Source organism: Mesitornis unicolor, unplaced genomic scaffold (genome assembly GCF_000695765.1).
Source record: "Mesitornis unicolor isolate BGI_N332 unplaced genomic scaffold, ASM69576v1 scaffold14476, whole genome shotgun sequence".
Taxonomy (NCBI): Eukaryota; Metazoa; Chordata; class Aves; order Mesitornithiformes; family Mesitornithidae; genus Mesitornis; species Mesitornis unicolor.
The window spans coordinates 1-20,500 of record NW_010193220.1 but is presented as its reverse complement, the minus strand read 5'-3'; the positions used below and the strand labels follow the sequence as shown (position 1 = coordinate 20,500).

At 45.6% G+C, this 20,500-nt stretch overlaps 3 protein-coding genes across 3 annotated transcripts in view; 1 reads left to right on the top strand and 2 right to left on the bottom strand.

The window, feature by feature from the left end:
* CERS4 (ceramide synthase 4) overlaps positions 1 to 5,213 on the top strand; it is a 22,277-nt gene extending 17,064 nt beyond the window's left edge. The window contains exons 7-10 of the mRNA XM_010187389.1: positions 580 to 708; positions 960 to 1,066; positions 1,486 to 1,642; positions 4,872 to 5,213. Of these exons, the coding sequence (XP_010185691.1) occupies positions 580 to 708; positions 960 to 1,066; positions 1,486 to 1,642; positions 4,872 to 5,063 (585 nt within the window). The 3' untranslated portion in view covers positions 5,064 to 5,213. The remainder of the gene's footprint in view (positions 1 to 579; positions 709 to 959; positions 1,067 to 1,485; positions 1,643 to 4,871) is intronic.
* A 6,451-nt stretch (positions 5,214 to 11,664) lies between these two features.
* On the bottom strand, positions 11,665 to 14,332 carry LOC104542919 (kelch-like protein 24). Its single transcript, XM_010187388.1, has 3 exons — positions 13,354 to 14,332; positions 12,208 to 12,619; positions 11,665 to 11,977 (listed from the first exon to the last, which is right to left on the bottom strand). The coding sequence occupies exons 1-3, from the start codon at positions 14,330 to 14,332 to the stop codon at positions 11,665 to 11,667; spliced, it is 1,704 nt and encodes a 567-aa protein (XP_010185690.1).
* A 2,907-nt stretch (positions 14,333 to 17,239) lies between these two features.
* Positions 17,240 to 20,307, bottom strand: LSM7 (LSM7 homolog, U6 small nuclear RNA associated (S. cerevisiae); the record flags this gene model as incomplete). Its single annotated transcript, XM_010187390.1, has 4 exons — positions 17,240 to 17,504; positions 18,649 to 18,720; positions 20,017 to 20,107; positions 20,212 to 20,307. Coding segments are annotated over 4 exons (402 nt in total), but the record flags the coding sequence as incomplete, so codon positions are not given.
* Between the last annotated feature and the right edge of the window lie 193 nt (positions 20,308 to 20,500).

Sequence of the window (20,500 nt, the reverse complement as noted above, 5' to 3'; positions counted from 1 at the left end):
GGAAAGAGATGATTCTCTGCCAGTTAAGCTGTGTGTGTTCCTCAGTGCCAGTGTTCCAATAGGCAGAGTCCTGCTGGATTACAGAGGCATGCACATGTATTGAGGCTGCCCATGTGGCCTTACAAGTAAGAGGTGGTTGTGAGTCTCCATCAGAAAGCCTGAGGGTGTGAGGTGATAGTGCAAACAGGTGTGCACAAGGGCACAGAGCAGAGATGGCCGTGGGCGCTGCTTTGTGACAGAAAGGAAGTGCTCTTTACGTTGAATTTGTACTGAATATTGGCTCTTCTTATTCTGTCTTCTGATTGCACCATCATAGCACCAGTACTGGTGTGGGGGAAGAGAGCGTTCTTTGTTGTGAGATCTGCAGTTTACACCATAAACTCTTCATTCCTGTGTCTCTTGGGTGCCTACATCTCTAGAATGTGTTTGGTAGAAGAGGTATATGGCTGAGACATTATAGTAGGAGGTTTCTTAGTCACTGGGTAGAGCGACTTCTGCCTGCAGGAGGCACGCTTTAACCAGGGCAGAAGGTGCACGATGTATTTTATTCCTGCTTTATTTTATTCCCTTTCTCATCAGGACTTTTGGGCGCAGATAGTCCATCATGCTGCAACCATCTTCCTCATCAGTTTCTCCTACTGTGGCAATTACATCCGCATTGGCACGCTGGTGCTAGTGATCCATGATGCTTCTGATTGCTTCCTAGAGGTGAGCTCCACAACCTACGTGCCAGGCAAAGCCTAGTTAGCAATGGTGCTCTTCAGCCAAAGGGTGTCCTTTGATCTAGCACAATATGGACCAAGCATTGTGGTGTTTCACCGATAACTCAGTACTGATCTCCTGACCCATCAGGCATGATTACCTCCATGCAGATTGATCATATCTGGCTTGTTGGCCTCTTGGAGCATGTGCAGATGCACTGTCTTGGCATGCTGTTTTATTGGTCTTTCTTCTTCCAGCCGACCAAGATATTCAATTACATGAAGTGGAAGAAAACCTGTGACACTCTCTTTGTGATCTTCTCAGCTGTTTTCCTCATCAGCCGCCTGGTTGTTTACCCCTACACGTGAGTCAGGGGAAATGGAAAAGCTGCCTTCTGAGGGACAGCTGGGTGCCATCTTTTGCTGCAGGCTTTGCTTTTCAATTGTTGGGCATATGTCCCTGCCCTTTGCAGAGGCTGCGGTGCCACATGGCTGTTGTACCTGCTTTGAGGTAAACTGGGAAGGTCTACCTTGGAGTTCGTAGAGCAGTCTTAAAGTCCTGAAGTGTACTGCAGAGGAGAAGTCCTCAGCTTGTGGTTCTACCCTGCTTATTTCTGGTGGGGAACTGAGAGTTGCCTCACGTGTTACATATAAAGAGTATATACATATATATATATATATAAAGACTGACCTGAAACCTCCTCTGTGACGAGCTTTCTGGGGCTTAATTACAGCCCTACTAACAACACATTTTCCCTCCACTGCAATTCCCTCTCTCTTGCAGAGTGCTCTATAACACCTACTACTACTCCATGGAGATATTTGAGCCCTTCTTTGGATACTACTTCGTGAATACTCTCCTGATAATTCTGCAGCTGCTCCATGTCTTTTGGTCCTGCCTGATTATTCACATGGTCTACAAGCTCATCATCCAGGGCACGGTATGGATCAGTTTATAGTCCCCTGTGCATCATGGGGTGAGGGATGGTCCACCTGGACTGCTTGGGATCACAGGGGTTCACCTGGGATGGATTCCTTCTTACCTTGGTGAAATTATACATGTACATTGCTAACGGTGAGGTGAAAGGAGCACTCGGTTTCATTACAGAAAGTTGGTTAAAAAAAGGTAACATTTTTATGAGTCACTGCAATATTGGGCCCACTTCTGATGCTCGTATTCAAGAAAAATGTGAATTGTACTCTAGGAGAGATTCGCGTGAACAAAGCCCACGTGGCCAGAAAAGCCAATGGCATCTTAGCCTGTATTAAAAACAGTGTGACCAGCAGGTCCAGGGAGGTGATTATTCCCCTGTACCTGGCACTGGTGAGGCCACACCTCGAGTGCTGTGTTCAGTTCTGGGCCCCTCACTATAAGAAGGATGTTGAGATTCTGGAGCGTGTTCAGAGAAGAGCCACAAGGATGGTGAGGGCTCTGGAGAACAAGCCTGATGAGGAGTGGCTGAGGGAACTGGGGTTGTTTAGCCTGGAGAAGAGAAGGCTGAGGGGAGACCTCATCACCACCTACAACTGCCTCAAGGGAGGTTGTAGAGAGGTGGGTGCTGGTCTCTTCTCCCAGGTGATGGAGGATAGAACAAGGGGAAACGGCACCAAGCTGTGCCAAGGGAGGTTCAGGTTAGAGATAAGGAGGAAGTTCTTTACTGAGAGGGTCGTCAGAAGCTGGAACAGGCTGCCCAGGGAGGTGGTGGAGTCACCATCCCTGGATGTGTTTAAAGAGCGGGTGGACAAGGTACTTAGGGATATGGTTTAGTGGGTAGACAGGAACGGTTGGACGTGATGATCTCAGAGGGCTTTTCCAACCGAGCGATTCTGTGATTCTGTGATTTTGTGATCTGAGTTAGGATCCCAACACTTGGTCCAGTATGATTTGCATTTGTAACAAAACTAAGAAGTCAAGGCAGGGAAAGTTGTCATGGTTGGTGAGGCTAGTGTGAAAGTGCTTCCCTTACAGTACAGGGTTTTTAATTACAGTGTTACTGAGATCACAGAATGGCTGAGGTATGGAAGGTGCCACTGGAAGTCTTGTCCATATTCTCTGGCTCAAGCAAGGTCATGTAGAGTTGGTTGCCCAGCACCGTGTCCAGACAGCTTTTGAATATCTCCAAGGATGGAAACTCCACAGCCTCTCTGGGCATCCTGTGCCAGTGCTCAGTCACCCTCACAGTAAAAAAGTGTTTTCTGATGTTCAGAGGGAGCCTCCTGTGTTTCAGTTTGTGCCTGATGCCCCTTGTCCTGTCACTGGGCACTACTGAGAAGAGCCTGGCTCCGTCTTTACTTCAGGTATTTATATACATTGGTAACATCCCTCTGAACCTTACCTTCTGCAGGCCCAACAGTCCCAGCTCTCTTACCCTCTCCTCATGTGTGAGGTGCTCCAGTCCCTTCATCATCTTTGCAGTCCTTCGCTGGACTCTCTCCACAGTGTCCATGCCTCTCTTGTACTGGGGAGCCCAGAACTGGACATGACACTGCAGCTGTGGCCTCGCCAATGCTGAGCAGAGGGGAAAGGATCCCCTCCCTTGACCTGCTGGCCACACTCCTCCTCGTGCAGCCCAGGAAGCACCGGGGCACATTGCTGGCTCATGTTCAGCTTGGTGTCTGCCAGGACCTCCAGGTTTTTCTCAGAAAAGCTGGTGCCTGGGGTTGTTCCTCCCCAGGTGCAGGACTTCGCACTTCCCCTTGTTGAACTGGTTCCTGTCAGCCCATTTCTCCAGCCTGTTGAGGTCCCTCTGGATGGCAGCACAGCCACTCCTCCCAGTGTTGTGCCTTCATCTTAGGGTGCACTGCCCCATCATTGAGATCGTTAGTCGTATGGATTGTCTTACAGCGCTGTAGATGTCTACAGAGTAGGTATTTCTGTCTAAACCAGCTGTCTGGACTCTCTCTGTAGCAGTAGAGGTAAACAGGCATGCCCAAAGCATAAGGCCTTCAAGGTTGCACCCTGGTAGTGCTGTTCATCTCTAGCGGTCATGCAGCTGTATAAACTTCATTGAAATGCATCCCACTCTTTCTGACCATAGCCTTTAGTATTTGCTGTGAGACCAAACTGCTGCTCAGCATGAAATTCTTCCCAAAATCAAAGACATGACCTAATGGCATTAGCTTGGCCACATCCCAAGGACACAGTCCAGGAGTAACAAGTCAGTGCCTTGTGGGAGTTGACCTCATAGCCCAGGATGAGTTGTTTTGTCAGTATCCAACTGGGGAACTCTGTCTTATGGGAGCTGAGAACAAGCATTAAAGGCTCATCTTCATCCATGTTGTCCCCATTTTCTTTATCTGCTTTCCTTTAAGGTAACCCAGAGCAAATTACTTGCAAATTAGGAAACAGAAACTTCACAGGAAAAAAAAAATGAAGATGCAACTGAAGGTGCCCCTTTATTGTTTTCCTAATTCTAGTATGGGCTAAATTACCATTGCAGTTATTACAGTGTAAAATGATGAGGTAATAAATAGCCTTATTAGAAAGAAATGAACCATCAGGGAGAAAATAACTGAAGTATATCCAGAATTTTTCCTATATTATCAAAAAATCATCTGCCACGTTTGTTGCAGGAATATGTTTGAGACATTTCCATATTGAGCAATGAATAGCAAAGAAAAATCATCCTAAACAGATCTGTTTCAATGATGATATTTAGTAGCCCAACACAGTATCAGCAAGAACACAGGACCTTCTTCCCTTTTTGAGAACCATGAAATTCTCGCTCCAGTCAGAAGTTCGTATTCTTCTCATGGGCCTTTCTGATCTCCACAGATTTCCTCTCTGGCTGCAGGATTGTCTGCACCACCTCCTCCATGATGTCCCCTAATCTGCAGTAATGGGAACTCTGCCTAGATCCTGAAGTAGGAGTTTCGTTTCCCTCTTACAGGCAACCTGAGATGCATCATTGTAATTCACACAGCTGTGTAGTCCCTTTGGGCATCTTAAAGGTTTAAGACTTCAGCCACGTTCTGTGGCCACGAATGGATAAACTTAGGAACATTGATTACTGTTGTAAATGTAAAAGGTGAAAGCTTTTACAGGTAGAGCTGTGTGCCAAGGGCAAGTGACTGAAGCAGCAGATGGATGTTTAGCCTGTGGCTCAGTTAGCACTGCTTCTTGTACAGACTGCTGTGTTTGTATTGCATCTCATTTACATTTCTCTGCAGATGGATAAGGACATGAGAAGTGACACAGAAGAAAGCGACAAGGATGAAGAAAGAGAAATGATTAAGGAAAAGGAGAAAAACGGGATCACGTATTTCAGCAACGCCACAAGCAACAATTATATCCAGAGGAACGGGTCTGAGCCACTGAACAACAGAACCCATCTCACCAATGGCCATGTCAAGGAAAGATAGCTACTGCTCCCATGCTTCTGATCTGGTCTTTAATGAATCCAGTCCATGGTCTTTAGAAACAGTTTTGCTCACTGTGTAGATAAAATGAAGTGCAATTGCAGTATCATAACTAAATTCCTGCTTCCCATGAACAGAAGTGTTTATAGTCAGTGATATTTGAAGGATGCTTTTGGCCTTTCTTCAATAAAAGCTTACTATAGATTGTAGCCTTGAAAGCAGATAGAAAGGGATCAAAGTGGTTTGACGTGTATTAGATTGTGCCATAGCTGTTGTTAAATGTGTTAATCCTGAAAAATACTTTTAAAAAAAAAAGGTGGATAAGCTCTGGCAATGTCAAGTCTTAACCACCTAATGCTGTTTGGTAGGAATCTTTTTAGCCTTGATCAGCCTTGGGAGGCCCTGGCCCATTGCCACTAATGATTATGGCTAACAAGTAAGTGTGAGACTCTAAATCTTAATACGGTGACACCTCTTTTGTGAAGACAGGTGCCCCATAAAGACTCAGAAAATTAAACCTGAGCATAGTGGAATTAAAGCTGTGGAAAGACATAGGAGAATACATGTTCTTCTCAAAGGAAATGCTGCTGTTTGCCATGTGAGTGGTTTTGTAATGGTGTGAGAATTAAAGCTGTGGAAAGACATAGGAGAATATGTGTTCTTCTCAAAGGAAATGCTGCTGTGTGCCATGTGAGTGGTTTTGTAATGGTGTGGATCTCAGTCCCTTCTGTTGTCAGCATTAATGCCGAAAAGGTGGGAACTCCAGAGCCCAGGTTGGAGAAAACACCCACCCAAATCCTAGTTGGTAGAGCTGGAGAATCCAGGCAGCTGAGTCTCAGCTGTCAGGTAATCCTTTAAACCTGTCTTGGAAGGAAATGGAAGAAGGGAGGTAACAAGAAACCAGATAATCTAGAAGACTGATTAAGTGCTCATGTTTTCATCTATTGTGATTGGTAAAGTGGGAAATGTTTACAGAGTCAGCTTGTGGCAAGAAGGGAATGCATTTCCCCTGTCCTCAGAGGAAAAAGGATCTGCTGAACCTTATGGAATAGTGCTTTAATGTGGCCTTCTGGCTCTAGGGCCTTTGCCTGGATGTATCAAAAATAGCAAGTTTAAAGCAGTAGTCCATGAAGTCATGATGCAGTTCCCATTCAGTTTGTTTAGATGTCCCATATCTTATATCCTGTGTAGTCTTATACTTTGGATTCTGTAATCCTTTACAAGAGTTAAATTAGTATTACAAGAATTTCTGGTTTGTAGGTCAGTTAATTGATGAAACCAAAGTATTAACAGGTTCACTGCAATGAGTGCAGGGACTGTCTAGGCCATGCAGATGCTTCCCGCTATGTGCCCAGTAAGGGCCAATGCTAACTAGAGGGAGTACATGGGCCAAGGAAAAGCCTGATTTGAGGAGGTGGTATACATGTTTAAAATTGAAAGCAAGTGAAAGTGTAGAAGGACAAGATGGTTTTCAGCAAACCCCTCTGTTCACCTGAGATGTGACTGAGAGAGCTTTGATCTGAGCTTGTACGAACTCATCTTGGGTTTCAGTCAAAACACACTGGATAATTTCAGAGGGGAAAATGCGGTTGATTCCAGGGCAGTAACATGTTCTGGGAGGGAGAGCATCTGCTCCTGCATCATTATTTAAATTTCTATTTGCTGGATAGTTTGTCTCTGAATTTAATGTTCTAAGCTATTCTAAGTTCGAAGTACATGTTCTGTATGCTGTCATGTTCCTTTGCTATGAGTCTACAATCCTGCCACTCCTCTGTAGTTGTTTTCAGGAGGGATGGTTATATATGATTTTGTACTACTGAATGTAAACGTTCTTTATAAATTACTTTTGAAAGGTTTGATTGTCTGGGCTCTTTTCTGCTTCTTTAACTATCAGGAGGTAACCTGGCCAGTTGCACCTTACAGGTGGATGTGTGACGAGGGAGACACACATGTGTGCCATTGCCAAGGTCAGCACACGTGCGGTGTGCCTGGAGAGAATGTTGTGTACCCAGGACATGCACCCGTACTGGGCCATGCCAGTAGAGCACTGCAGCTGCCTGATTTGTCTCCTTTTAGGTAAATCTGTGTTTGGAAACAAGGGACACTATGGGACACACCACACTAGGGGTGGGCCAGGTTACTTTATACTGCCGGGGCAATGGCAAGTCCAGAATTGCAGCACTGGGGAAATACTTTGGACTTGTAAGGGCAGGATGAGAGAAATTAATGTCTATACTTGTTTTTCGTGAGGTTGTAGAAGGCTAGGAAGGATCCCTGTTGTAAGTCAGCACCTCTCACCTGTAGAGCATCCCAGAGGCTGCACAATGCACTGTGGAGCCAGTGCAGCCGTGCATTGATGCCTGTTGAATTTTATCCTCAAGGCTTTGCTGTTCCCCTGAAGATTGAGATAAGTTCATTAGGAGGCAAATCTGGTTCTTGTGAAAGGGTACGTCAAGGATTGAGGAGAGCTGTTGAACTGATTAAGAACTACTGAGTGCTGCTTTCAGCTGAGGAACTGAGCTTGACAGTAATGAGTCTCTAGCAAATCAACTGCTGAATTTTTTTCTTTGCCATCAACTTGCGAAGGCTTAAAGAAGCTCTGTGTGTAATCAGCTTTCTCCCCACATTGCTCCACCTTCTCTCTTTACATCTGCGCCAGTGTTGGGAAGCTCGTGAGTGCTGTGATAGTATTTAGTGTATCGGCTCCCTCCACCCCCTCTGTACCAGGGGCATCACATCCCCCAGCACTGAGACGCTGTTGTAGAAAACCTGCAGCAAGGCTGTCACTTGTCTGCTGAAAAACCCAGCAGAGCACTGGGCCCCACAGCAGAATCTGAATCTATTTCCTCTGGGTTTTTATCACCCCCTGTGCACAGAGGAGATGCACATTGAGTGCATCCCATCATGTTACCAAGCAGCTGCAGGTGAGCTATGAGAAAAAGAGCATTTACTGGTGGTGCCAGGCTGCAGTGTGGTGTGTGAGTCGAGGACTGGCAATGGCCCCCAGGCTGGCAAGTAAATCAAAATTAGCACTGGCATGGATCTGCTGACTCCCGTAGACGTGGACATCTTGTGCTGGTTTGGATCTTGTTTTAAGAGCAGTTTGGTACAGTTGTTCCCTCCCCCCCTGCACATGCTCAGGAAATATCAGAGATATGCATCCACCTCATGTTTTTTTATTTAGATATGTGCACCCAAGGGAACCTTTGCTTGGATGGTCACGCTTTGAAAGACAATGCTCGCCTTGTTAGTTACTTCATGGAAGGAAAGTACAAAGGAAAATCAAGTTAGAATGATTCACACAGAGATTGGAGATGAAAAGGGTGAGGAAGACCCTCCAGTTGAGCCACAAGGTTCAGAGTAGACCTCCTTGCTTTCTTAACTCCTTATGGAGCCTAAGCGCAGCTGAATCCAATCTTAGTCTTAGAGTAAGACGGTTTATGTCTAATGGAATTATCTATGCAATGTTTATAATCATACTGAGTAGCTACATTGATCAGTAATGTTTCACTGACATTAATTCAGCGTGCCATCAGTCACTTACTGAGAATCTGGCATAAGGGATCTCTCTGCCTTGGACAAGAAGGGATCTCTTGGTCTCATGTGAGGAATCTCAAACCTCGAGAGCTGTCCCTGCTCAAGAGGAGTCGCCTGGTGTGCAGAGAAAGCTTGAACTGTGCCTATCCATAGATCTGCTGTAGGTAAAAGGTGTCCCTGCCTCAAGGAGCAATGTTGAGAAGTGTCCCAGCTCAAGGAGGGTCACCGCCATGTAGCCACGCTGCTTTGCAGAGAGAGCTCAGACAAGGCTCGGGCTGTTGTGTTTGTGAGATAAAAGTGGTTGGCTCCTTGTCAAATTCCACGTGTGGAAAGGTGTGCAGGGGACTCCCTGTACCCACAACTTCCTTTGTTCCTTGATAAATGAGTCTTGGAAAAGCCACCCACTATTCATGTGTCAATCTCATGGTCACTGCTCTGAGCTCAGGTGCATTGGTGCTCCCTGTGTCACTCTGTGCCTCTGTGCGTTTTCAGAGCACAGATTGAAACTGGAGGAGCCCTTGACCTGGCTACAGCTCAGCCTTCACCTTCTTTGGAGCCTGTACCAAACTACCACCAGTTTGGTTAAGGTGTCGAGTGCATCTGTCACATCCAATCACTTGTTACTTGGGAAGAGAGACAAACCCCCACCTTGTTATGTCCTTTCAGGGAGTTGTAGAGTGATAAAGTCTCCCTTGAGCCTCCTTTTCTTGAGAATAAACAACCCCAGCTCCCTCAGCTGTTCCTCATAATTCTTGTGCTCCAGACCCTTCACCAGCTTCGTTGCTCTTTGGATACGCTCCAGCCTCTCAATGTCCTTCTTGTCCAAAACTGAACACAGGATTCGAAGTGCACCCTCACCAGTGCCAAGTACGGGGCATGATCGCTGCCCTTATGCAGACTTCACCTCCAGAGAGTCACGAGACAATAAATTTCAGCTGCTGAGGATTTAACTGACTGGCAGTTTCAGAAGATAGTGGCAGTCATTGCCAGCCACCTCATCAAGGGACTTGTGTGTGAACGACACCAGCTGAAGTGGTAGCGAAGTTTTCACTTGTATACTATAAAATGGTCAGGCTTTGGGGAAGGATAAACCATTTCTGCAAATAAAGCCTGGCCAACTGATACAAACTGTGTTTGTTGTATGAATTACACAAAATAGCTCCTATGTCTACAAGATTTTGCTAACTGAATGTCTACTCAGGGAGAAAGCTCCTAACATTGAATGCAACTGAAACTCTTGCAAATGCACACTTTTCCACAGGGATGGAAATTTTCCGTAAAGATGTATTCATTTTGTTGAGGTTTCATTCTGGAAAATGAAAGAGTTACAACCCTAACATTTTAATGGGATAGTTTAGGAGTTGGATGACTTTTCACCTTGCAATATATTGTATCTGATGTCATTTTGAGGAATTATAGTAGAACATAAAATTTAAAGTCAATGTAAAAAGGAATTGCACCTAAATCCAAGAGTCTGTTTTACCCAGATTTTGCATGATGCAGAAGTTTTTTACAATATCAGGTCTACATCACAGCTAACTCAAAGGCTCAGAAAATGCAGAGGACAGATAAATCTACATATATATATGTCTGTAAACAATATACAGAAACCTGCAAACACTGGCTTTAAAATATGTTTTCTACTCAGGCTTTGAGTATGCTTGCAAGGGCTCTGGCACACTTTACACAAATGCTATGGGAAACTGTTTCTGAGGAATGCAAAGAGGGGCAGGGTGAAGGATGGTGTAACTGGAACACACTGCTGTGAAGAGCCACGGTCCATCTCCCACATCTGACACGTGCAAGGCAAAATATAGTTAAAGTCAGGAAGGATGTGTGAGAGAAAGGCAAAAGGAACAGAGCCAGCATTCCCTTGAAGGATTTGGACATTCAGAGCTGCAGAAAGCAATGCTGATAGGCACCGATCTCTGTGGGACACGGCCCTGAGCAGGATGTCACCTAGCCCAAATAGCTGGGCTTTGCTGGCAGCGCAAGATCCTTCATTGGGATACATAGCACAGGGGCTTGCCCAGGAATTATGTCACCCTGCCCATCAAGGATGATGCTTTCTTTTAAAGCCCCAGATGGTGCACAAGAATCTCAGCTTTTAAAAGATTTTTATAGCCTCCAGGGCAGTAGAGTACAACCATGGCCATGAGGCCCAAGGACCAGGCCCAGCCATTCATCACTGCTCCATCCCTGGGAGGCCTGAGTGCCCCTGGAGATCTCTTCCGCTGTGCTATGTCCACAGTCCTGCCCATCAAACGTGCTTCCTCATACACAGTCTTTAATTAAGGTTTCTTGCAGGTCCCTGCTCCTTGCATCCTCATTTCAGTGCTTTGGGATTTCTATTCTCTATTGGTACGTCAATGAACCCTAAAGGGATGAAGGAAACTGAAGCAAGACTGTCAAATGCCCCAGTTTGCAAATGGTTATCATCACATACCTGGATGCATAAATCCAGAATAGCCTCACTCCTCCTCTGGTCCTCTCCAGCTTGGAATAAAGGTAATTTTAGCCATAAGTACATCACCTGGGAAACTTGGTTATTTCAGGCTAAAATGATGGTGATACTGGGTATGGCTTGACTGCGGTGCTTGGTGTTTGGTTTTGTTGGTTTTTTTCTTGCTCTGTCCTACAGAACTAAGAGCTCATCCATCCTGCGGAGGATTTGCTTGACACACATTTGGTTTATTATTTTACTCTTACAGTATTTTCTAACACTGATGCAATGACTTTCCTGTCTCTCCCAGCAGTTCAACGGACAGAGAGCCACAGAGCTGAAAGGTCAGAGCAGCCCTTTATTTACCACCAACCCTGAGGAGTTCATGTACCGTAACAACGCTGACCATTATTTCCAGTAATGACCTGCAACCCTTATCTAGACACAAAGGTTTCACCAGCTTTTTTGCTTCAAGTTCATTTGCCAGGTAGAAAAAAGCAAGACAGTTACAAGGAACAGATCTATTTTCAAAATGAAAAATTTTCACAGACCAAGTCTGACACAATCTAACTGCCATCAGCTGTAAAGCACGTGAAGTCTTGGTTATGCTGCATCTGGCATCACTCATGCCCACGTATCAAATCTTCGCACAGAGACACACCCGTGAATAGGAAGGGGGCAAGGGAGTTTGTTATCTACAACCTCGCACGCATCAACGTATGGGTCAAAGAGGACTACGACAGGGAGGGCACCATTCCCCTTCCTTTGTCCAAGGAGATAAATTCGTCCATTCGCAGTGCTGCATCCCATGAAGAACTTCTGGGTCAAGCATTCCTCATCCACCTGGGTCCATTCATCTGTCTCCACATCAAACCGAAAAGCTCCCCCTCCTATGCTGTAGAGAGCACCATTCAGTGATGTGATGCAGAGGTCATACCTGGGAGGGAAGAGACCCTTGATCAGAATCAACAGAAAGATCTGGCCCCCAAAATAGTTAGTGTGGCCTTGGTCCTCACATCAGGAGTTCCCTTTAAACAGAGAATCACAGGAGTGTTGGTGGGACAGAGGTTCTGGATTTCTCCAGTTCACCCTCTTCTTGGAGTAGGACCTAGGTCCTAACACCAGAACATTTCCTCTCCTGCCAGGTCCCAGAAGATTCTTTCCTACCTTGGAAGTGGGGAGAAGGAGATGACATCCCAGCTGTCCGTCTCAGTGTTCAGCCTTTGCACTCCATCATACACGTGTCCATTTTCATCCAGCCCACAGACCACGTAAATCCTGGTTCCCACGCTGACCGCGTCTCCTCTCTCCACAGGTTGAGCCATCGGACTCATGCTCTCCCACTCTGCCTCCACCAAAGCCATGCGCTCCACTGCTGGGATTATCCCTTCATCCGTGCTCCCTCCGAGTACGTACAGGTAAAGCCCTGCTCCCACTGCGCAATGGCTGTTGCGGGACTTCTTCATGGCAGGCCCTTCCTGCCAGCTGTTGTCCAAGCAATTGTAGATAAGCACCCAATCCACACTGTACCACACAAACTCATCCCGGAAGTATCCTCCTGTCACAAAAAGGAAGCTCCCTGGAAAGACAGCAGAGAAAAGCATCGGTTACATGAAGGCTGAAAATCGCTCCTGAGAACTCAGGGCTCTCATTTCTCCTTGGGCTGTACCGATGAGGTGCAAGATGAGCAGAGAAAATCACTGCTCTTTGTATCAGTTTGCAGGATTTGATTTCTCATCTGCACAGATGTGCTGGGCCTACAGGATGCAGTGAGTCCTTCCAAGTCTGCTCCCACTCTTGAACAGAATCATGGAAACACTGGTTGGGAAGAACCTCTGGGGATCTTATGTCCAAACTCCACTCAAAACGGGTCTATTACCAACACTAAATATGGGACACCATGGTATGGAGCTGTCTTGAAAGTCTCCAAGCATGAAGATTTCATAACATCCACAGATAAGTTTAATTTAGCGGCAACTATAAATCAGAAGTCACCATCTGTCAAAACCACCATGAAAGAGAAGGCCATAAAAACATGCTGCTAAAGTGAAATCATTAGACTGACTCCAGATAAAGCCAGCATAAGGAGTTCAGTAGTTTCTGCTCCATGAAAAGAAATGTTCAGCCTTGTCTGACATTCTCCCAGGAGTAAGGAAACCAGAACCCTTCTTTGAATGAATATGAACACAAACACAAATGAGGTCCTGTAAAACAACACAGTTTTACAGGAGAAGCAGCTGAACTCCCTGCATTTGGGTCCCTAAACCCCAACTTCTGTTTGTGATTGCTCAGTCCCACTTCTCCCTAAGTTACCTACGGCTGCCACTGCATATTGGGTGAGGTTCCTGCGCTGCAGTGGAGAACAAGCCTGCCAGATCCCTGTTTTAGGTTGAAAGAGAAATAATTCTTGCTGTTCCTTGTCATGCTTTCCTCCCAGGACGTATAAGGTGTCATAGCTCCGACCAGCGTGAGGACACAGTTCTGCATTTTGCCAGCTGGGTGGAGGACAGCTGTCTAACTTCTTGATTAGCCTGGAAAAGGTATCTGCCTGTCCAGGGCGCTTGCTGCGTTTCACCAGGATATCAAGGAAGGACAAACTCAGAAAAGGAACTCTGACTTTGCCCACCAGATCCAGGAAGTCTTCCTCTCTCGTCACTGGGTCTTCCATTATCCACCTCATAATACTGTCAAAAACCACGTCTTCTCGCAAAACAAAGAGGTCATCACTTTTTATGAGCTGCATCAGCATTTCTTTAGGCAGTGCCTTAAATTCTTCCTGGCACATCACATCCCCCCAGTGGGTGAGAGCCACATTCATAGCAGAGGCGTGCAGCTCCATAAAGGCAAATTGCTGCGAGTAGGTCATCAGGCCCAGGCAGTTGGAAACATGCAGCTCTCGCTCCAGAAATTTCTCACACAACAGTATCACCCTGTCAAACTGGAAAAAATCGGCTGTTTCCAGTAAGCTGGTCACATTTTCAGGACCTATAAGCACTTGGGCTGTGCGAGTGAACTCAAGGAGCACCTGGAAAGGCGCCGCATCAATCCCTCTGATCACTATGTGGTGTTCAGAGCTCTCCCTCGCCCCCCCAAAAAACATGGCTTGGAAATAACGACTGTGCACTGACAGTACCCTGCGGCTGACCTGGAAGAGCCTCTCTCCAACCTCCAAAACTGTGTCTGCGATCATCTCAGTCTGAGGTCCCAGCTCCTCTGGTTCTTGTGCAGGCTCCATGCTTGCTGACCGCCAGGCAGTTAAAATTAGCTCGGCCCTTATGCAGCCTTTACTCATGTGAGGTCTCTGGAAACATTATCCCCCCTGCTAGAGTAAACACAAGCCAAGCCAATCTTGTCCTAAAAATAGAGGATGTTTTCTACCCTCCTGCTTTGGCCTTCAGTCTTTCCTGTGGCTTTCAGAGCAGCAGTAACAGGAGAGCTGTATTAACAAAAAATACGTGGATTTAGTTGGCATCTACCTCAGCCAGGTAAGAGCTCAGCAGATTAGGGGAGCTGTTACAAGCAAAGAGCCTGGACTATGAGGAGGAAAGAGAAGAAAACCTCCAAAATCTTCCTAAGCACTAAATATCAGGAAGTTACAGGAAAACATTGAACCCATTTGGAAGAAGTACCCATTACAATACTCTTCACTTCTGCAAACAAAAACATACAAAAGCTTGATACTTCCTGGGGAAAAAAAGACTGATTTCCGTAAAGCCATATCCTTCATCAGTTCAAGTTTAATATAAAATTCCAGACTGCTTGCAGTATTTGATATATTTATTTAGTTTAGTAAGAGATGGGGGGGGGAAAGAGGCCCCATTCAAACCCTGATGGTTGTCACATAATCAGTCATCCTCAGTCTCAATGCACTAAACAAATAGTCACAGTGCAAGCAACAGCTCACTGATTCCTCACAGTGAATTTCCCCAAAGTGTTCAGACCAAGCTATTAAGTGGAGAGGTTTGCACAGTGACCTTGAACCCCTGCCCCTTACCCAAAGAGCCCATCCCAGCAAGACTCAACCTCCTTTCTCAATGGAGTTCAGCAAGCAGAATAGTGCTGTCCGGATCCAGAGCAGCTTTTTCCCCCCCTGGAGCTTCCCTCCTGCCTTTCTGGAGGAAGCTTCTGCAAAACTGCTGTTACAAATTGTTTTATAGAATCACATTTAGGAATGAAACTAACAGAAAAGCATACACTCATTTAAAATTCAGCTATCATTTTCATATTTGTATTTTTAGGTACTTGACTCCCAGATATAACCCTGAAGTCTGCACTGCAGACAAGAACAGCCACGTATCTTGCAATGCAGACTGAGCAACCAATTAACTGAGCAGAAATGCTGGAAACATGTCGCTTTCCAGAGTTTATGCACTTGACACATGACATCAGGCAGAACCTTCCATACCTTCTGCATCGGAAGCCTGGGATCCACTCAAGAGAGCTTCACCGGGCTCATTTCTGATGCTACACTCAGAAAACAGGGGAGTGCAGAGATCATAGATGGTTGGGGTTGGAAGGGACCCCTGGAGATCACTGGGTCCAACTCCTGCCAAAGCAGCTTCACCCAGAGCGGGTTGCGCAGAATCGTATCTGGGCAGGTTCCGAATCTCTCCAGAGGAGACTCCAGGGCCTCTCTGGCAGCCTGGTCCAGTGCTGTCACTCTCAGAGTGCAGCATGCCATTGGTATCAACAGCAGCAATCTCCCACCTAAGGGACAGGTCAAGACAGGCAAATTCAGCTCCCAACTCTCCAAATAAGACATCTCTTTCAAACTGTGTAATTGCATGAACAAGCTTTGTATCCTTAGGAAAAAAAAAATATGTTGGATGGAGCATGACTCTACAAACAGCTCTGTGAAGAACAAAGCCCTAGATTAATCTGTTTACACAGGCAACAATGGCACACAAGACAACCGATACCTCGTTTCATAGTCACATACACTGAACGGGAATTTATTTACTTGAAAATCCCATCCATTCCAGAGCCAACCCAGGAAAGGCTGTGAATGGGAGCACAGGGCTGTTGCCAAAACAAACAGCCAATACAGCCCTGGCGTGTTTTCATGACAACCTCTAGGAACAAGCTCACTCTGCCACTGCCTCCTCAGAAAAGGTCCTCAGGAACAGCAGGTGGCAGAAGCAGGTTACACAAGGCCCATGGGCACATATCCTCTATTAGACAGCCTTTAAAATACCTGGAAAATGCACAAATCCTCAGAAAAGGGACCAGGTACTCTCAGTTATTTCTCCTGTCTTGGAGCAGAGCACAGCTTCTGATCTAGTCTCTCCTGCTTTTGCTGTGCTTACACACCTCCAGGACAAGTTTCATTCAGATTTACAACTGTGCAGAAACTGCAATGCCAGCTGTAGAGCACTTTTTCAGACTAAACACCAGACATTTAGGAACAGATTTATTTGTATTTATTCTTTGAAAACTCCCCAAGTCTTGCCATTTCTGCAGTATAAAAGAAATAAAAAAGGTTTACTTACAAATCAAGTTATAACAAGTAGAACTACAAGTGGATAGCTACAATATAAAAATATGCAGTATTTCCAGACACTGCCAACAATTTAACATTAGGATCTTCAATATTCTTCCCCTAAAATTCCAGCTGTTGAATAGATATTTCCATAATGTCCGTGTCACTCAGCAAAGAATCACCCCAGGAGTTAGTCTGGTCCTTCTGTAGACATGTGGGAGCTTTCTGATACACAGATGACACCTTACAAGATCCGGAACAAGTGCTAGAGAAGATCTTTGCTACATCGCTTGTAAAGGTGATGATGAGGTACTATACAAGGAAAGTAATTTTCCTGCGTGTGCTGGAGGCAGCAGGCAAAAGAGACTGAACTCAGCAGCAGGAAGACTGCAACACAATGCTTCCCAGCTGAGGACTGACATCCAAGAGGAAGAAAACCATGTTCTGATGTATTTCAATTGATTTAGATTAAATACATTTTTAATGTATTTAAAAATGTGAATAATATAGTCAACATTCAGGGCATTCTTTACTAATTTTATGTGGTTGTTTCAAAACTCGCAAGATCAAGAGGGTCTCAGACAGCTCCATGGCAATATATTCTCTCCTGTTAGCTTTAAACAGTGTAGTCACACATTTATTGGGGAGGGGAAATCGGGACTTCCTTACACAACACCACATCTTCTCATCATTTATGGAATGCCACAAAAATAAAAATTGACCGTTCTGTCATACTAACAAATATACATTCAAACTCCTCCCCCAAAACAGGAAGCTTCCTACACACTGATCATTCTCTCCGATGATTTCCACCCTCGAAGTCTTCAGGACAAAGCATGGCATTAGCCATCCTGCTGCTGAATGAAAGGGTTTGGAATTGCTTCCATGCCATCCTGTGGACAAATAAGGACCACAGAAGTCCCTCTGCAGACCACAAGCCCCAGCTGACGTGTGTCTTCTGTTAATTTGTATTGATCATCTGGATCTGAAAAGCAGAGAGCCACAGTTACAACAGCAACTTAAGGAAACACCACCAAATTCCATCAACTTCTGAAGGCACCGACATACAGGGCTTTTTTCCAGCCGTCTCTGTGCTGTCTTATTGACCACATAGACTACAAAAGTGATGCAGCAGTAACATCTGATGTCTTCAGGACATTACTGATTTACTGATTTTCAAGCAGCACATGTCACAGCAAGCAATAAAGAACTTTGCTTTGTATGCAAAGCAGAACACCTGTATCTTAAAAAAAAGTCAAAGGCCCTTTCATTCCTCTACCCAGAAGCATACATAGAAGTTATGAAAAAAAAGCTCCTGATCCCATTTCAAACGCCATTATAGGCAAGCATTTTGGGATCAGTGCAAATTAGAGAGAAACCTTGACTTCAGGATGCACTGGTCCATGCCCAGACCAAGCCAAAGAAAGCTGTGGGTGGTGACAGAGGGACACTTAACACAGCAACAGCCAATTCTACCCTCCTTGAGCTGTAAGTATATTCCATAAAAATGCACTACACATCTTTTAAAACTGCCCTTTAAGAGCAAAATTAAAGCTTCCAGTGCTTACTTGTAAGCAGGCAAGGGAACACTTCAAAAAACATCATCCTACCAGAGGATAAATTTTGTTTCAGAGAAGAGAAAGGGAAAGGGAAGTATTTATCTTTGAATGGCAAAAGGAAACAAAAAATAGGAAAAAACCCTACAGCTCTATTAGCTCTAGGAAGCTAGAGGTGGCTTTAGTTGCACAGAAATGCAAAGAATGCATTTACAGTAGAGTTTAAGGCAATAAGATACTCAGTTCTTGCTGAGATGCTTTTCCTGCTTTGAGCAAACCAGCAATATAAAGACAGGCAAAGGCCTCATCTGAAGGGAGACGCTTCTTTACTCAAGTTTTAGAAAACAAGAGTGCCAAATGAGTTACAGAGGAGCCCAAGGAAGGACTACCACAAATGCTCAACCACAGAGAATGTGCTTCATCTGTTATCCCTTTCCTCACAACACAACAAAACAACATGTCTCGGTTCAGATGTCAACCTGCAGCTTCTGATCCAGTCAGAGCTGTAGGATTTCTGTTAATAAAATTACTCACTGGGGTCAAGGGCGAAGGTTTACACAGCACAGTACTCACCTCGCATATATTCAATGGTACCATCAAGCACAAGGTTCAGAAGAGGGTCAAATCCTTTCAAGACACCACTGGCTGTTGAAGACCACAGACAAAATAATGGTTAGAGACCAAAACCAAGGCATACAGCAACATACAACACCACAAGATTGCATGGGCACCGTCAGTTCTCCAGCTTGGTTCCAGAGATATTAAACAGTGCCCTCCTTACCAACACCCAAATGCACGAGAACCCGGTTTGTGTGGTGCCCACTGAAGCTTAAGGCGTTTTCAACCAGCTCTTCAAAATGCTCTTCAAGACACAAACATTCTTGTTTTCAGCCAATTTCAGGGTTATTTTAAGAATACTTCAGCATAACAAATCAGTACAAGTCACACCACAAAAAAACCTCAAGCCCAAATAAATAGCCTCAAAAAGGTATGGCAAAAAGTGAGACAAGACTGCAATATTTTGAAGTGTTTTCCTCAGAAAACCCAATTTCCAGGTGCCCGTCTAGAACACAATCTCTTCTGCATAAGCACTGCCTTCATAGGAACACACTGCAGACAGACAAGCAATGTGTCCTAAAACAAAGTGAATCCACAAGCCTGGTCACTAAATGAATCATGAGACTACACAGAACGATCTCCCAGCTTGAAAACACTTGCTTATTATCAGCATTGCTATCATTGCCAACAGCCCAAATCAAAGAAAAGACTCCTACAATCCCAGGTGTTATATGAAAACCATAAAGGAACCTGGTGTGAATTTTTCTAAGAAAGTCTAAACCAACAGAGTCAATGGAATTGTCAGCTGCCTAAGAACTGCAAACCCTCCCACCCAAGACCTGCACTTATCAGTAAAGAGTCTGAGTAACTTCCAAAACCTCATAAGCATGAAGTCGCAGTAGAGTTTCAAAAGTGGTTTTTAAAAACAAACCGAGTTTGTTCTGCCAAATCTTCTGCCGAGCACGGTGCTGTCAGCTTCCCGACAAACAAGTGGTCTGCTGGGGCATTATGGGCTGCATCCCGACAGACTGCTGCAGGTACAGCATGGGAGCAGGGCTGCGAACAACCATGTGAGAGTCACCAAAGCGATGAAAAGCCACGGCAAAATGTATTGACGCATTTAGTGCCTTAGGAGATGCATGTCTTGTAACACCCAGAATTGTTTCTTTGCTGCTTTAAGTGTGCTCTTGCCATATGGAAAGCCAGCCAAAAAGAAACAAGACAGTTGAAGACAGCTAATAAAAGATTATGAAATAAAGGTGCACGGATAAAACAAAGATAAAGCTGAAACTGAAGCTCCTCACCGTCTGTCCTTGAGAGAGAGCAACGGGGAAAAACGCCCAGCCCAAAGCAAGCTCGGCGCTGCGGAGGAGCTCACCTTACCTTCCCTGCCGCCCTGGAACTTCACCCGGATGGTCTTGTCGATGTACTTGGAGAGATCCAGGATGCTCTCCTTCTTCTTCTTCTCCTTGTCCTGGGGAGAGGAGCACAGGCGGTAGGACCCGAGCAGAGCCCCCCTCCCTCTCCTGCCCTCCCCTGCCCAGCCCAAAGCAAGCTCGGCGCTGCGGAGGAGCTCACCTTACCTTCCCTGCCGCCCTGGAACTTCACCCGGATGGTCTTGTCGATGTACTTGGAGAGATCCAGGATGCTCTCCTTCTTCTTCTTCTCCTTGCCCTGGGGAGAGGAGCACAGGCGGTAGGACCCGAGCAGAGCCCCCCTCCCTCTCCTGCCCTCCCCTGCCGCTCACACGGACACTCCACAGCACTTCTGTCCCTTAACGCCGCTTATAACGCGGCGGCGGCAAAACCCCGCCAAGGCGGAGCCCCGCACCAGGAACGGTAGAGAAGAGAGTGGCGGCCGGGCCCGG

Excerpts from the sequence above, each read along its gene's own strand:
- LOC104542919 (XM_010187388.1), bottom strand. The coding sequence starts at position 14,332 with ATGAGTAAAGGCTGCATAAGGGCCGAGCTAATTTTAACTGCCTGGCGG. Across the intron at positions 12,620-13,353 it reads ATATGCAGTGGCAGCCGTAG|GGAGCTTCCTTTTTGTGACA; the intron begins GTAACTTAGGGA and ends CTGTCTTTCCAG. Across the intron at positions 11,978-12,207 it reads TCCTTCTCCCCACTTCCAAG|GTATGACCTCTGCATCACAT; the intron begins GTAGGAAAGAAT and ends CTTCCCTCCCAG.